At 40.0% G+C, this 15,168-nt stretch overlaps 2 protein-coding genes across 4 annotated transcripts in view; one reads left to right on the top strand and one right to left on the bottom strand.

Annotated features, from left to right (window-relative positions):
• Positions 1 to 641: 641 nt before the first annotated feature.
• prr33 (proline rich 33) lies at positions 642 to 11,726 on the top strand. 2 transcript variants are annotated; one of them, XM_069162208.1, is made up of 4 exons: positions 642 to 763; positions 1,143 to 1,190; positions 4,080 to 4,502; positions 10,582 to 11,726. In XM_069162208.1, exons 3-4 carry the CDS (start codon positions 4,095 to 4,097, stop codon positions 10,603 to 10,605), a joined length of 432 nt encoding a protein of 143 aa, XP_069018309.1. In that variant the 5' UTR covers positions 642 to 763; positions 1,143 to 1,190; positions 4,080 to 4,094; the 3' UTR covers positions 10,606 to 11,726. The 2 variants fall into 2 exon arrangements, with proteins under 2 accessions (XP_069018309.1, XP_069018308.1); XM_069162207.1 differs by lacking the exon at positions 10,582 to 11,726 and having other exon boundaries at positions 657 to 763; positions 4,080 to 9,529.
• Positions 3,034 to 15,168, bottom strand: part of lsp1a (lymphocyte specific protein 1 a) — a 33,632-nt gene continuing 21,497 nt past the window's right edge. For both annotated transcript variants that reach the window (XM_069162211.1, XM_069162210.1), the window contains exons 8-13: positions 14,543 to 14,624; positions 12,759 to 12,896; positions 11,533 to 11,631; positions 10,565 to 10,651; positions 10,049 to 10,148; positions 3,034 to 3,732 (exon numbers count right to left, since the gene is read on the bottom strand). In XM_069162211.1, the coding sequence (XP_069018312.1) occupies positions 3,710 to 3,732; positions 10,049 to 10,148; positions 10,565 to 10,651; positions 11,533 to 11,631; positions 12,759 to 12,896; positions 14,543 to 14,624 (529 nt within the window). In that variant the 3' untranslated portion in view covers positions 3,034 to 3,709. The remainder of the gene's footprint in view (positions 3,733 to 10,048; positions 10,149 to 10,564; positions 10,652 to 11,532; positions 11,632 to 12,758; positions 12,897 to 14,542; positions 14,625 to 15,168) is intronic.

A 15,168-nucleotide genomic window follows, 5' to 3' on the forward strand; every position in this document is an offset into this window, starting at 1 on the left:
CACTTACAAAAGTCAGAAACTTGTGATTACAAGGACTTTAATATGACATGGGGACATGAGGAATGATGAAAACACAATGAGATCTGAAATTTAGCTGAATCAACCTCCCAAAAACCAACAGAACACCTTCTACCCTGTTGAGGACACATTGAGGCCCATTCACGACTTTTATAACCCATTTGGACTTTTACCTTCAGCATCACATCAGTAGACACAAGGTGCACACTATGAATGGCCTCCAGGACCAAGTGTCTGGAAAGGTGGGGCGTGTTTGAATAATATTGCATCTCATCCCTTCAGAGGAAGCCGTTCTGAGACACTTTCAATTTCTGACTTGAGAATTCCTTCAAGTCTCGTAAAGAGCGTCGTTACGGCAACGCTCAGATTCCTTCGAGATCAATGTGAAGTGAACCCTGTGCACAGTTTGGACCCTCCTGTTGGATCCTTGTTACACCCTCCACAGACCCCTGGGTGGCCCTCAGACCCCACTTTTAGAGCCCTGAGGTGGTGAAACATAAGGTGCCGTGGCCGGTAGGCGCTGTGGCGATCTTGCCTTGTCTCGCTCTTCTGTTATGACGATGCCGCTGTCACTGAGCAGCCCACGGGGCTCAGGATTTATTTTTGGACTGCTATGGCGCCTGTTCCTTCCATTTGTAGGAAGGGGGGTCGAGTTGGGCTCAACATGAACCTGCCGTTCTGACACTCCAGGCAGGGACAAGCAGGCAGCAGCCGGCCGGCCGCCCCCCAAGCAGCAGTCGCACAGGTAAACACACCATGATTACCTTTTATTGTCCAGATAGAGCCGAGGGGAAACTGTTAGCTCTGTTAGACAGATGCTGTCGAGGGCAGAAAGCCCCTCGGCACTCAGAGGTCCAACGTTTTTTTTCTGGACCTCAGAGGAACATTAAAGCACCACCAGGGCTGTGCTAAGTGTTAGCCTCGCACTGTGTCTGTTCCCTGTTGCTTCATGACGCCGTCCTGTCATTTATGTGTCCTGGCTGAAATAAGGCATGAGGGAAGGATAATCACATTTTAGTTTTGAGTTGTAATCTTCCTGTTGGGTAGTTCAGGGGAATAAAGTCGTCCTCGTTGAATCTGATGTTGTACGGTGAACTTGACTCGGTGGTCTCTGTTCTGTTCAGGGGAACCTGCCTGGCACGCTTTCAACATCTGCAACAAGTTTTTACCTGGTAAGTTCCTCCATTTTTCATCTAAACTCACTGTTTGTTGTGTTTGTGCAAAGCTTCACGTCCTCACCGGAGATGGATGAGGTTTTTTTGGGGTGGATTCATTTACTTAAGGAGGCCATTGTGGAGCAGCTTGGTTTTTATTACGCAGCTATTATTACTCTTTCCTCTTTTGAACTTGCATCCTGAAGGCACTCCAAATACCAAAAGTACCAGAGCCTTAAAAGGAGGAGTGAGCATCTCATGTGTCAGGCCGGCAGCAGGTTCAGGGAGGGACGAGTGTGTGTGTGTGTGTGTGTGTGTGTGTGTGTGTGTGTGTGTGTGTGTGTGTGTGTGTGTGTGTTTGTGTTTGTGTGTGTGTTTGCACCGGCCTACATTTCACTGAGGTGACACACATTGTAAACTAAGGATATTAAACACTTGTTTTTGTACACAAATCATGATGTGCAACCTGAACCTTCTGGATGCTTTCATCATCAACTTATTTTCGTTTTAAGTCTTTTTTTTTATTTATTTGAGATTGACTTAATGTTATTTTTTTCAAAATCAAAATAAAACAATGTACAAACTAGTTCCACCAAATGTCTCCAAGCCCCAACATCATGATCCATTTCATGTTAAACTGTCCTCTAACGTGATTAGACATTCCTGAGGGCCTGTCCGGTGTCAGTGGGCTGTGATGTCATGAGGTCAGATGCTCTGCATTCACTTTCACCATTCAGCTGATACATATACACATTTATATGCGTGCATTTGTGTGCATTTGTATTTGTGGGTGTTCAGAGTACCTTGAGAAAAGTTTGGAGAACTAAATTATCACTATTAGGACACGTTTTCTGTTTTTACTCACGGAATGCCGGACAAGTTATTAAATTTCTCTCTCATATCCTAGCTCTCCACAAATTCATTGTTTTTTACTTGCCACATGTACTTTCTTCTAATACCACTGCCAGGATGAACTGTCAAATGTTTTATTTGATTGTTCATCAGATTTTTTTGTAATGCTATAGGGAAACGACAGATTGATTTAAGGTCTCAAATTGACAATTTCTTGTCACTTCTTTGTGTTTTTCACCTAAAATGACATGTTGAACCTTAAAAATGACGGAAAATATTACCAAAAAAATATTACCAGACCAAATGACCTGCAAAGACAGGCTACGTTCAGAAGAATTGACTTCATGTGTCTACAGTTGATGCTGAAATATAATGCTCATTTCTATACATTTATCTTACACAGTGCTCCTGTTACACTGAGTGTTGGTTCTGATGCCCTGCTGAATCTGCAAAGACTCTGTCTGAAGTGCATTACAGCACTCTGATTTATTATTTTCAGGAAAGTGATGCAGCCTGTGAAAAGCCAGGAGTCTTAAAAAAGAGAAGCAGGTGATTGCCTGGCATCCGCTTTGCCTTCAAACTAAAATTAGGCTGCATTAAGGCGTCCAGGATCAGCTGTGAAGTGGTAACATCATCCGCGAAGAGTTCAGCTTGATTCTTTGGTTTAGTTTTTTTCAGATGGCTGTGCTGATTTCTATTTTTTATTGAGCAGAACACTAGTGATGACTCATAATTTTATGTTTTCACTTGTGTTGAGAGTTTACAGGCTTCTTTTTAAGCCTAAAACATTTTGGTATCTTGGCTTGATGATGGGCTAACAGGAAAATCTAAATCATAATGATTCTCTCGTGAACACAAATCTCTACTGAAATCTGGTAAATCTGGTACTTTTCTCTGAAGTAGCAACATTTGTGAGTATTTAAAAAAAAAAAAAATCTGTAATATTGTGTTTAGGCTGCAGCTGTTTGATAAAATAAAATCTAAAATGAGAACAGGTGGATGGCAGGACTAAAGTAGAAAATGATTTTAATTTATTCAAAGGGGTATAAACATAAACAGGCAGATGTCTAAATAAATGAGTATTAAAGGTGACAAAATGTTAGCAGTAGTACAGGGACAAAACCCAAGACACCAAAAACATACACAAGAAATAGTGTTTAATTGTATGAAGCAGGTGTGTGCATAGTTAAACTTATTGTTGTAACAGATTCCAAATCAAAGTCCATTTTGGGTATAAAGTAAGCCAAAATACGACATACGCCTAATCATCTTCTTCACTACTATCATTATCATCATCATAATCATCATGAACTCTGAAATATTTACATCTTTTATATGTACGTCTCTCCCAATCCTAGCTTTTTTAGATTGTTCCTTAGCCAAAGTGTACAACAGGTAAAATAATAGTGATCCGTCAGTTTTACATGATCGGAAAATGTTTCCTATAAAAAAAAAAAAAATTTAAAAAAAAATCTGACAAGTTTCTCAAAAGACAATTATACAACTAACATTAAAAAGAATTTACCTGAAAACAGACAGAAAATTTAACAAATATAAACATTTGATGAATTTTGGACTTGAGCTCTTGGTTTAAACTCAGAAAGTATTCAGACTGTAACTGCTGGAGAATTGCAACTGTTTGACGTCTTTATTGCCAAGATGGAAACTGAAGAGACGACAGCACCTCAGTAATCATCATGATATAAATCTGTAAAGGAAACAAAAAGGAACATTTTAGAAATGTAGAAATCATAAATTTCTCCAACTTGCTATCAAGTTAATTTTGTAAAGAGAACTTTTAACACTTTTAGGCTCAACTGAAAAAATAATTAATTCATCAACTTTGGCTAAAAGGCTGCCAGAATATTTTGAAGCTGGATTCTAAATTAATTTAAAACTGATAGTAAATGGAAGTTGAGGAACCAAAATACTTTAATATTACAGGAAGGGTGATCACTGCAAAATAAACTAATCTAATTTTGCATATGATGTGCAGTTTTTACCGAGTTGTTGCCTCAGTTAGTTTTGACGTTTTTTTTCCCTTTTTCTCCGCAGGGTGCTGAAGCACTCATGGCTGTCGCTTATGGTACTTTCACCCAGCCAGGCCTGCTTTCCCAGCAGTACCCTCCCCCCCTGCTGCCCAAGCCTGGAAAGGACAACATTCGTCTCCAGAAACTCCTCAAGAAGACCGCAAAGAAGAAGACATCTGCTCAGGCATCGCAGTCTGCCCAACCTTTCCGCTCCAGCCTTTCCCCTGTAAATGAAGCAAGCCCTGACCTCGAGCACAGCGACCACTCCACCCCTCCCCGGACTCCGGAGACACTGCACAGCATCCACATCCAGCAGCCTCCACGGTTCATCGTCAGGCCGCTATATCAACATGTGGCGTCTCCTTACCCGCAGCGTGCAGCTTACGGCAGAGCTGCGAGGGCATCGTCTCAGACGGTGGGGGTCCCTTCATACTCCTACCTGCCGCAGGTCAGCGCAGTATCTGCGTTTTCTGTATCAGCTCACCTTTCTGGAGTCTCAACAGCTATGGGGCAAGTCACCCAGCCAGCGGTACCCAAAATATCTCTGCCGGCTTCCTCTTTGCTCGAGCTGACAGTACCAGCTGCTGAATTTAAAAAGCCAGCTTTAAGCACATTTGCTGAAACTCAAACTGGTCTAAGACCTGTTGCAGCTGTAGCAACGCCACAGTTGAAACCCACAAGTCCACTTCCGTTTCTACCTACAGCAGCAGGTGGTCAAGCTATGATTCGACCTCTGACTGTGTTGATCCCGCTTGTCAAATCCAAAAGTCCACGTCCAACATTTAAAGCAACCGAGCCCTCGAGATCACCCAAACCAATGTTTGATGTCCCTCAAATTAGGATGTACACGGCCAGCACGTCATTTTACGAGACATCCAGAACACCACCAGTGTACGACACAGCCGGATTGACTGCTATTGGCAGCACAGTGCCTCAACATAGGACACCACCAGAAACAAAACAAGATTTGACGTCAGCATCTGAGGATAAAAGAGGTACAACACCAACAACTCAGCCTCCTTCACTGGGCACAGATCCCCAGGGGAAAACACCAACAGCTGATATTAAAAGAGGCACTACTCCAACGGCAGAGATTCATGTAATCAGAACTCCTGCATCAGAAATCAAAAGAGCAACCCCGACATCAGAAATCAAAAGAGCAACCCCAACATCAGAAATCAAAGAAGCAACCCCGACATCAGAAATCAAAAAAGCTACTCCAACGTCAGAAATCAAAAAAGCAACCCCAACGTCAGAAATCAAAAAAGCTACTCCAACGTCAGAAATCAAAAAAGCTACTCCAACGTCAGAAATCAAAAAAGCAACCCCAATGTCAGAAATCAAAAAAGCTACTCCAACGTCAGAAATCAAAAAAGCTACTCCAACGTCAGAAATCAAAAAAGCAACCCCAATGTCAGAAATCAAAAAAGCTACTCCAACGTCGGAAATCAAAAAAGCTACTCCAACGTCAGAAATCAAAAAAGCAACCCCAACGTCAGAAATCAAAAAAGCTACTCCAACGTCAGAAATCAAAAAAGCTACTCCAACGTCAGAAATCAAAAGAGCAACCCCAACATCTGAACTCAAACGAGCCACTCCAACATCTGAAAACAGAGTTAAAACACCAACCTTTGATTTCCACACTTTAAGAACAGCAGGACGTCCCCGAACCCCAGCGTACCATGTGAGCCGGGCTACAACACCCGTCTTTGAAATCTCAAGAACCAATCCTCTCTTGTTTGCAGTGTCACCAATCACAGTAGAGCCAGAGAGGTCAAGAACCCCCCAAACAGTGTCTGCTGTGAACGGTTCATCTGCCTCCCAAAGTGTGAAGAGTTCAAGGACTCCCGAAACAAAATTGAATGGGGACATTCACTCGGACGTGACACCTGCAACTAAACCAATACAACAAAGTATGTCAAAGTCAGAGCCTGATCTGACAAGAGTAAAGATCCCAACTGCTCCGGTGAGCTACCAAAGACCTATAACTCCAACATCTGTGCCAACGACACCAGCAGTGACTGGCTATCAGAAGCCTAGGACTCCAACGCATGGGGCGCCCCGACATATGACCACATCGCCTGGTTATAAAAGACCAAAGACGCCTACATATGGGACATCACCTGGCGTATCATCTGTAGCCTTTCAGAGACCTAAAACCCCAACCCAAGTGTCTCAAAAGTCGCCTTACCGTGGACTGACCCCGGCTGAATATGCTGCTTACGGCGGAATCAAGACTTACTCTCCAGCTTTTGGTATCTTAAGTTCAACGACGTCTACTCAAGAGGAGGCTGAAGGTAAACAAGACATATCACCGAGTCAAGAACAATCTGTGAAGGGACAATCTACTGTTGAGGTGTCGAAAGTCAAAGAAACCCTCAAAGATGTAGATAAACCCCATCAAAGAAATGAGAAGGTTGAGGTCACTCCTTCAATCCCTATCATTGTTGTTTCACAAGCATCCGACTCCCCGGGAACAGTTTCAATTCAAGAGACAAGTACGGTATCTGCAGAAAAACAAGAAACAACGATGATCCAAGAAGCACCAAAGGCTAAACCTCCGACAGCAGACGGGAAAACTTCAGAGAAACAGAAGATGGAAACACCAGTTCAAGCAACCAAACCAAAGACTCCTGAAGCCAAACGTCATCTGCCTAAAGGTGGCAACCACGACCCCCTGAAGGCAGTGAAGAAACTTTTAGGCAAAGTTGAAGTCACGACTGCTGAGCAGAAAGCCAAAACTGAGTCAAAAGCTGATGTCTCAGAACAAAAAGAACCAGTGAAGCCCGTAACTGCCATCGATATTAAGCCCAAAGGCTCAAAGACAAGCTCAGTAGCACCCGCTCTGCCTGTTAAGGCACCTGCTGCCGAATCAGGTACCAATGACAAAGGGAAATATCAGAAGGCAGATTCAGCTTCGGCAGTTACATCTGCACCTGAGAAAAAGGAAGGCGATGAGTCCCCCTTAGCAGCCGAGCCTCTTCTTAAAATCATAAAAAAACCAAAGGGAGTGAAGTCTAAACCGAGCGGTTGGTCCAGACTTAAGAAGCACATGGTGGTGGAGCAGGAGGAGCCCGTATTTCCAGAGACGGGCCCTCAGAAGGAGGTCGCTGGGCCGGACCAGAGTGAGGCGAAGAAGCCGGACGACAAGGCTGAGAACAAGGCTGAGGACAAGGCTGAGGACAAAGCTGAGGACAAGCCTGGCGCCGAGGACGAAAACCAAACCGCAGCCCCTCCCAAGGCAACAAAGATGTGGGACGCTATGCTCTTCCAGATGTTTTCCTCCAAAGAGAACATCATGCATCAGATTGAGTTAAATAAAAGCGAAGAGGAGAAGACGGAAGAGAAAACGGATAAGCTGAAAGAGATACCTTCATTTGCGCACCGGCTGCCTGTGCTGCTTTTCAGTCCAAAGTTTGACGCTAAAAGGCTCAAAGAGGCGGCGTCGAGGCCCGTCACGAAAATTTCTACTGTGTTTGAAATGGGTTTGATTGGGCGGAAAGGTAAAGAGGAGGAAGCAAAAGACTTTAATAGAACAGCAAGGGGGTTCGCCGCTACTTAACCTGTGTCTAATGTGAAGAGCCGTTATGAAAATGTTAAAAAAAAAAAAAAAAAAAAAAAGTTATCGTTAATGTTTAATGTACAGGTGCAGAAATCTAAGCTACAGAAATATTGTATAGGTCTAAAATGGTAGTCTGTGTAAATGAATGATGTTTGTGGCAGTGTTTAAGAAAACTCGGCCTGAACTTTATACTTGACAAATGCTTTGTGTGACTGGATGTTACATGTTTATGTTTGTGGAGTAGCTGGAAAAAGAGAGCTTTATCTGTCTTAAAGTCATTCAGACGTCACATCGGATTAAAGCGTTTATGTAATTTCAGAGTTTCTCATTTGTTCCTTTCATCACACATTCACAAAAAATATAGATCGTAATATTGCTCACTCAAGATTTAGAACGTTATTCACGCAGTAATGTTAAAAAATGCTTTTTAGTGACAGAAGCTTGAAGTGAATAATTTAAATATCTGTATTATTTTTTTATAGATACAAATAAACTAAATGATTTTAAAACAAAAAATCTGTGAGGAAAATTTTGTTTTTTTCCTCAGTTATATATATAAATATCCAGTTTTATTCAAAATGGTGCTACTTGCCTCAGGGTAAAACCTTTTACTAGATAATGAACGTGTTTGTAGAGTAACATGGTTTTTGAATTATTTTTTTTTTTAATGCTGTAGATGGTTTTGATTTGTCTATCAAAATTTAAGGAACATTTTAAGTGCAGAAAGCCAGTTAGATTGGATTGGATGGGCCGATACGAGGGAGTTTATTTGAATCTGTGACAATTGTCGTAGTTTAATTTGAATATTTACATATTACAAACAGTTTGTTCTTTTTACACAATACCATTGATTTTAAAGCTTCACCGTATGTTTCTATTTGTTCCTATCTCTTTCTCTGTCGTTGGTTGTGATGTTATTTGAGAAAAAAGTATAAGATTAATAGAAATTTCTTGCTCATTCACCTCCTTATATACACTGTAGTTTACTTACTAGTAGTTGAACCAGGATAGATTTTACATAAATAAAATGTAGCACATGTCATTATTAGCATAAAGTAGTGTTTGTGACGGACACCACCAGCAGACAGTGTGCAGTGAACCGCCAGTGATCCAGGATAGATGTAAGATAGGCAAGTTTGGCAAGTTAAAAATAGCAGGAACGATTTAAATAAATTTATGGTACAATAAAAGACCTCAAGATGGCCGCCGAGCTAAAAGTTTATTTAAGTTGTTAGAGAAGAAAGGCAAAGAGGAGCCTCTGCTATGATGGAGGTCAATGGGTCAAGATGCACAGAAGGAATGTGGTTGACTGTGATGCAGGGCTGGCAATCCAAAGTTTAGCTTTCAAGCTTTTATTTTCAAGCTAGTGGGAGAAAAGAAAAGTTATTTCTAGTATTCTTTTGAATGCATGTGCTGGAGTGACTGATTAATCTTCGCTTTATCTTCAGTGGTTAGATTTCCTGTGATTCAAAACCTGATTTCCTGTGATTCACTTTCAGAAATAACCTGAAGCAGAGTTTCCCTCATATTGGGTTTACTTGGATTTTTTTGTGGAACAAGCAAATTAAAGTTTCCACTGATAAAAGGACAAGAAATATAGACAAGTCTGATTTTCTATTTTCAAATTTCCAATGGTAGAAAATGTAAAAATAAAGAAAAAAAAAAACATTTTACAGGACTGATATGTGGGTAACTCTGCTTCAGACTGATTTTACAGCTTCGCATTCATTAGAAAACCAACTGTGACTTGTGTATTTCAGGTCATCTACTTCACTGTATCTTATTATCGCTGATCTTATTATTATTATTTTTTTTAAGTGTAGCACTTTGAACTGTGTTGTTTTCTATTATGAAGCTCTCTGTACTGACACCCTGCAAAAAGGTGTAAAACAATAAACTTGATTTGACTTCGACATTTCTGCCGTTTTCTGACCACGGATCAATATCAACAGGTTCTTGCAAGTTCAAAAGAGAGAAAAAGTCTGAAATTGAATTATTAGATGCGGATTTCAATCTCACAATTACGGGAAAAGGTTGATGATGGCACGAATAGAATATTTTTTTAATTGTTTTAATAAACATCAGCAGCTTGACGAGGTGCTGAGTGTTTATTGTGCAATTTTTTTTTCCAGTCAGCCAGAGTTGAAAAATATTAATGCTGTGCTCGTCACTGTCACCATCCGTCCAATCACTGTGAAGGAGAGGCGGGACAGACAGGGTTAACTACCGACACTGGTCGCCAATTGGTCCGCCCTTTAGAGTGGCTGCGCAAATGCTAATACTTAATATATTAAAAAATGATATTCCAGCGTTTGTGTATAATTTTACAGATGAAACAGATCTAACATTAATAGATAATTTAAATCAGAGAACCTGCTCTATTTATTTTTAAACCTTTCTCATATTTTTAGACTTCTTGTCAATGAGCCTACCAGATTTTCCGTTGGTGAATTCCTCATCGTCCACAGGAATCTTTTCATATTTTCCGTGGCCAGTGATGACAAATTTGTACTTTTTACCAGCTGCTGAACCCTGAGGAGAGATGAGAAAAAAATCTTTTATCTTTTTTTTTTTTAAGACCATTTAAATACCATAGAAGAGAATTTAATAATTTAACACCATTAAAACTGTAAAAAAAACAAAAACAAAACCAGAAGACATAATGCTGTATTTTACAAACAATTTATTGAAATAATTACTATATTTTTGTCAGTATTTCCAAATGACCAAAATTATTGCTTGATTAATGAATTGAATCCTTGACTTATTAATTAAAAATGTTTCCATGGTAACATAAACCTGTAGCATCGTTACACATGGGAAAAAAGCTAAGGAAAAGTATAAGCATTTCTTGCTTGTGATTTGCTTTATGTTTAACATTTACCTGTGTGTGTGTGTGTGTGTGTGTGTGTGTGTGTGTGTGTGTGTGTGTGTGTGTGTGTGTGCACCTTCTGTGTTTGCCCAGGCCTCCCTGATGAGTCTCCAATGATCTCCCACATGTTCTTCTTCTGCATCACGTCTCCAGGCTTCAAATCCTGACAAATTGACCAATAAACAAAACAAAAAGGTCATTCTGAGTTCAGCAGACACGTTTCATCAGAGACGCTGCACAGAAGTACCGAGTGGACAAACACACTCCTTCTTCACACATGTAGTGTGTACATTAAACAAACCAATCCAAGCTGAACTTCCTTTAAAATTATGTTTGTGATTTACTGTTATTCATTTTGTCTTTGATCCTTTTATGATCAACCAAGATTACATTTTTGTTTCTTTAATTTTCTTCTTTTAATTTGTTTTTCTTCTCTTAACACTCATTTCATGAATTTAAATCAATTTAAGATGTTTGTTTTTTATTCACTTTACTCCATGAATGAATGAAATCTTATTCAAATGAAAACTGTTTGACAGTTGTATCTTGCTTTTCCACTAGAGGGAAACCTCACATAACAAACTGCACCTGAATGCAACACATCACTGCTGATTCAAGTACTGCAGCTCCTCTGTTCATTAAAACTTGCTACACACAGGGTCGACTTTGATTTAGAAACCAGAGACTATTCATTAAAAAAAAAAAACTCCCTCATTCTGTCCTGGTGCTTGTTTGTTATTGTTGTTGTTAAAAAATATTTTGCATGAAAATATAAAAAACAAATTAGATTACAAAAACATATAGGATCCCTTCACATCCTGAATAACATCAAACAAAAGTTTTAACATTTACTTTTTGATGAAAGGTCTTTTCTGATGCTGGTTTTGGAGTTAAAATCCATTTTCATCATTCATCACACAAGTTTTGACATAAATGCCACAAATTTCTGCCTGAAGCTATAAATTAACAAGTCCACAGAAAAGAAGAAACACAGAAGTGCTTTCATAAACTTTGCCAGGAGGAAATGTTGTGTTTGTGACTTACAGCGGGTCTGCAGAGCGACTGTCTGCTGCTGCTGTCCGACGGGCCTTTCACCCACTGAGTGATCCTGTTGGCCACGCCCACTTTCAGACCCTCAGTGTCCTAAATGATGAAAAGTTTGTTTGTGAAGTTATTTGTTGGAACGCAGACGTTTCTTTAGCATCAGCCTGCCTCAAAAATTAAAAGTTTTGATGTTTGCTGTTTTTATTTCTATAGAAAATTAGATATCACAAAACAGGTGATAGACATAAAGTAATTAATCCCACAGGTGGTTGTGATCTCCATGATCAAACTGACCAGTCCCATTATGTGGGGGGACAAAGTATGCCTCCATAGAGGGGGAGGAAACATTACAAAATATTAAACAAAAACATATTCATTCATTCATTCGATTTTTTTTTTAAACAATGTCATTAGATTTGATCAACAAATATACAAGAACATATTCAATCACTGGTTTAGTGGATTAAAAAGACAAACTACAGTTAAATGAACAAATGGAATATATAAAATTACTGACATGAATTATACAGGAACATAACGAAGAGTTGGAATGACATTATTATTATTTAAAATGTCCATATTGGCAGTATTTCATCAGACCACAGGACAGTTTTCCACTTTGCCTGCACGGTGGCGTTTTAACCAGAATTTATGGATGCAGCGATGAACTGTGTTCACAGACGATGGTTTTCACAAGTGTTCCTGAGCCCATGCAGTGATTTCCACTCCAGAATAGTGTGTTTTTAATGCAGTGCTGCCTGAGGGCCCGAAGATCACCACCATCCAATATTGGTTTCCAGCCTTGTCCCTTGTGTTCAGAGATTTCTCCAGATTCTCTGAATCTTTTAATGATATTATGAACCGTAGATGATGAAATCCACTAATTCTTTGTAGTTTTAAGTTGAGGAACATTATTTTTTAAAATTCCTCCGTTTCAACATTTGATATGCTGTCTTTGGAATATTTGCAATTAAATATTGATTTATGTGATTTGCAAATCATCACATTCTCTTTTAATTGACATTTCACACAGTGACCCAACGTTTTGGGTTGTACATTTTGAAAACATAAAGGCTCTTTATCAGGTAGATCTGTCTGTCGAAATGTCATTTTAATATCACCAGAGGGAGTCACAGAAGTCTTTCACACAGGGATGTAAAGTTTGACTCATTTGGGTGATTTATGGTGACGCAGACATCGGACAGTTTGCCTGAGTGTTTCCTCACCTTGCAGGTGGCTGCCCTGCTGGGACTCTGACTCCAGGCCTCCCTGGCTTCAAACAGGCTCTTCTTGGAGGTGATGGCCTCTGGTGAGGTGGGCAGGTCGGTCAGCGACGCCTTCACTGCCCGGCCGTCCTGAGAGTTCTGCACAAAGACAAGCAGGTTAGTTCGTCCTGTGTATGCTGCACTTTCTACAAACTGTGTATAAACAATTTAATGTCATCTCCGAATATGTACAGTGAGAATATTCTTTCTCCTTCACAACTGTGCTTTCTGTTCTTTATTTAAGTTTGTGTTAAACCTGGTTTTTTTTTGAGTGCTCCATAAATAAAAGTCTGGGATTTATCCTCAGGTCAAACAACATGCTGTTAATCAGCTCGAGAACAGCTTGAGGTGAAAAGAGGGAACAGGGGTACGGAAAGATAAAAATAAAAGAGCTGTGAACGTCGGGTTTTCCCGTCCTATATCTCCCTGACACGCAGAAACAACAACCATGTGTCATCGCTCAGGCGCTGCAGAGGTTTGTGAACGCAGCACAAAAAGGGTCAGAGCTGCTTCGAACCCTGAGCCGCTTTCAAACAATGAGGGTCTGAAAGTTAAAACCTGCAGCAGACTGGGCAGAAAAAAACACCAGAAAATGTTTAAAGGTAAAAATGGTGACAGAAAATGAAGGATGATTGACAACAAAAGACTGAAATGACACCGAAATCCTCCATTTTCTCTTTGTTCTCACCTGTGATGAAAACTACAGTGAGACAGTTTGTCATCAGACATGAATGATGGTGTAATAATAACCTGCAAGAAGGAGGGAGAGGAGGCCGGCGATGAAAACATTCATCACCTTCATCAATGGTCTTCTGTGTGCGCTCTGGTAACTCTACCTTCGTAGAATCACATCTCTCACATATCCGCTGGAAACCTGCCTCACCTCACAGACCTCCTCCACACATAGTATGCAGTAAGAAGTGCAGTGCATGTTGGTAAGATTTGATATTTTGGCGGGAAAAAGTTTAATTGTACAATGAAATATGTTCAATAAAGTGTTCTCATTATGTCAATATTAAACGTGATCTGGTCACTATTATGTCTCCTCCCAAACAAATAAAACTAAAATATTTCCTCCTTCCTTTTACTGCAGTAAAGAAATGTACATCACGTCCTGATCAGGTCGTTCACATGCAGCGTTTCTGATCTACTACAATCATAACAAACGATCTCCATCCAGCTGTTTAGGAGCAAAAATCAATCAGTCAAAGGAAAATGTTTCTGGGCTAAAAGTTGTCATTTTCAGCAAACTAGTGTTCGTATGAAACAACAAATACGTGCAGCTGAAATTAAGAGAAAAATAAATGCTTCCAGGTGGCAAATTCTTGATTTTGATTGGATCTCTTTTACTTTAGCTGCTTTTCTTCCATTTGTTTGATGTGTTTCCACTGGAGCGGTTTTCATATGCAGATGACATATTTCCTGCATTTCTACATTCTACAAGATGGAAAAAAATATCAACAGTAAAAATGATGAATTTATTTTTACTGTTGATACTTTTTTACACATTTTCCACAAACATTATTTTGTCAATAATTTGAGTCATTTCGATACAAGTGAACGTTCTTCTGCTGCTTCCAGCGAAGATGAGAAAATGTTCGTTTAAATGACAGGAGGAGAGTTGCAGCAGTAAAAACATGTGTATGCGTGTGTGTGTGTGTGTGTGTGTGTGTGTGTGTGTGTGTGTGTGTGTGTGTGTGTGTGTGTGTGTGTGTGTGTGTGTGTGTGTGTGTGTGAGAACTGACCTCCACAGCGTGGGCGTACTGCTCCAGCTTATCGTCGATCTTGGACGTGAGGACGAGCGGCTGCGTCTTCTTAAAACTGTTACTGGTTCAAAGAAAACACGAGTTTGATTGTTCACGTTTCTCCTTTGACGACATCTCTGATCATTTCTCTCTCAAACCATTTTCAAGTTATAGAAGTGAAACGGTCGGTCAGCTCTACACTGAATCTTAATCATGTTAAAGATAAATATTCAAGGTCGAAAATTGAGTTTTTATGGCAGCATGAGGACCCCCTCAAAATAAAAATCTTAGTTCATTAAAGATTCCTATCTGTAAAATCATTCTGTATTTGTTCTCCGTATTCACTGTTATCAGTTTTCCATCCTCACACTTCAATCAAAACCAGAGAAGTCGAGAATCAGACCAGCAGACGTCTCCAGGAAGTCATCTGGGTTGGTGGCTGATTAAATAAAAGTTTTTCTTTATGACTCACTGACGTGTTTTAAACTGAAGATTTAACTGAACATGAATTTTAATGCTTAGTTAATGGGAGTATTGATTTTGTGTAATTCACAGTATAAAGTGGCGGGTTGTGTGTTACGAGGAGCTGATGATTATAGTGAATATGATTAATGAACGACGTGTGT

The sequence above is a fragment of the Embiotoca jacksoni genome, unplaced genomic scaffold (assembly GCF_022577435.1).
Source record: "Embiotoca jacksoni isolate LCO1_2020_lvr unplaced genomic scaffold, fEmbJac1.0.p SCAF_3, whole genome shotgun sequence".
Classification (NCBI taxonomy): domain Eukaryota; kingdom Metazoa; phylum Chordata; class Actinopteri; family Embiotocidae; genus Embiotoca; species Embiotoca jacksoni.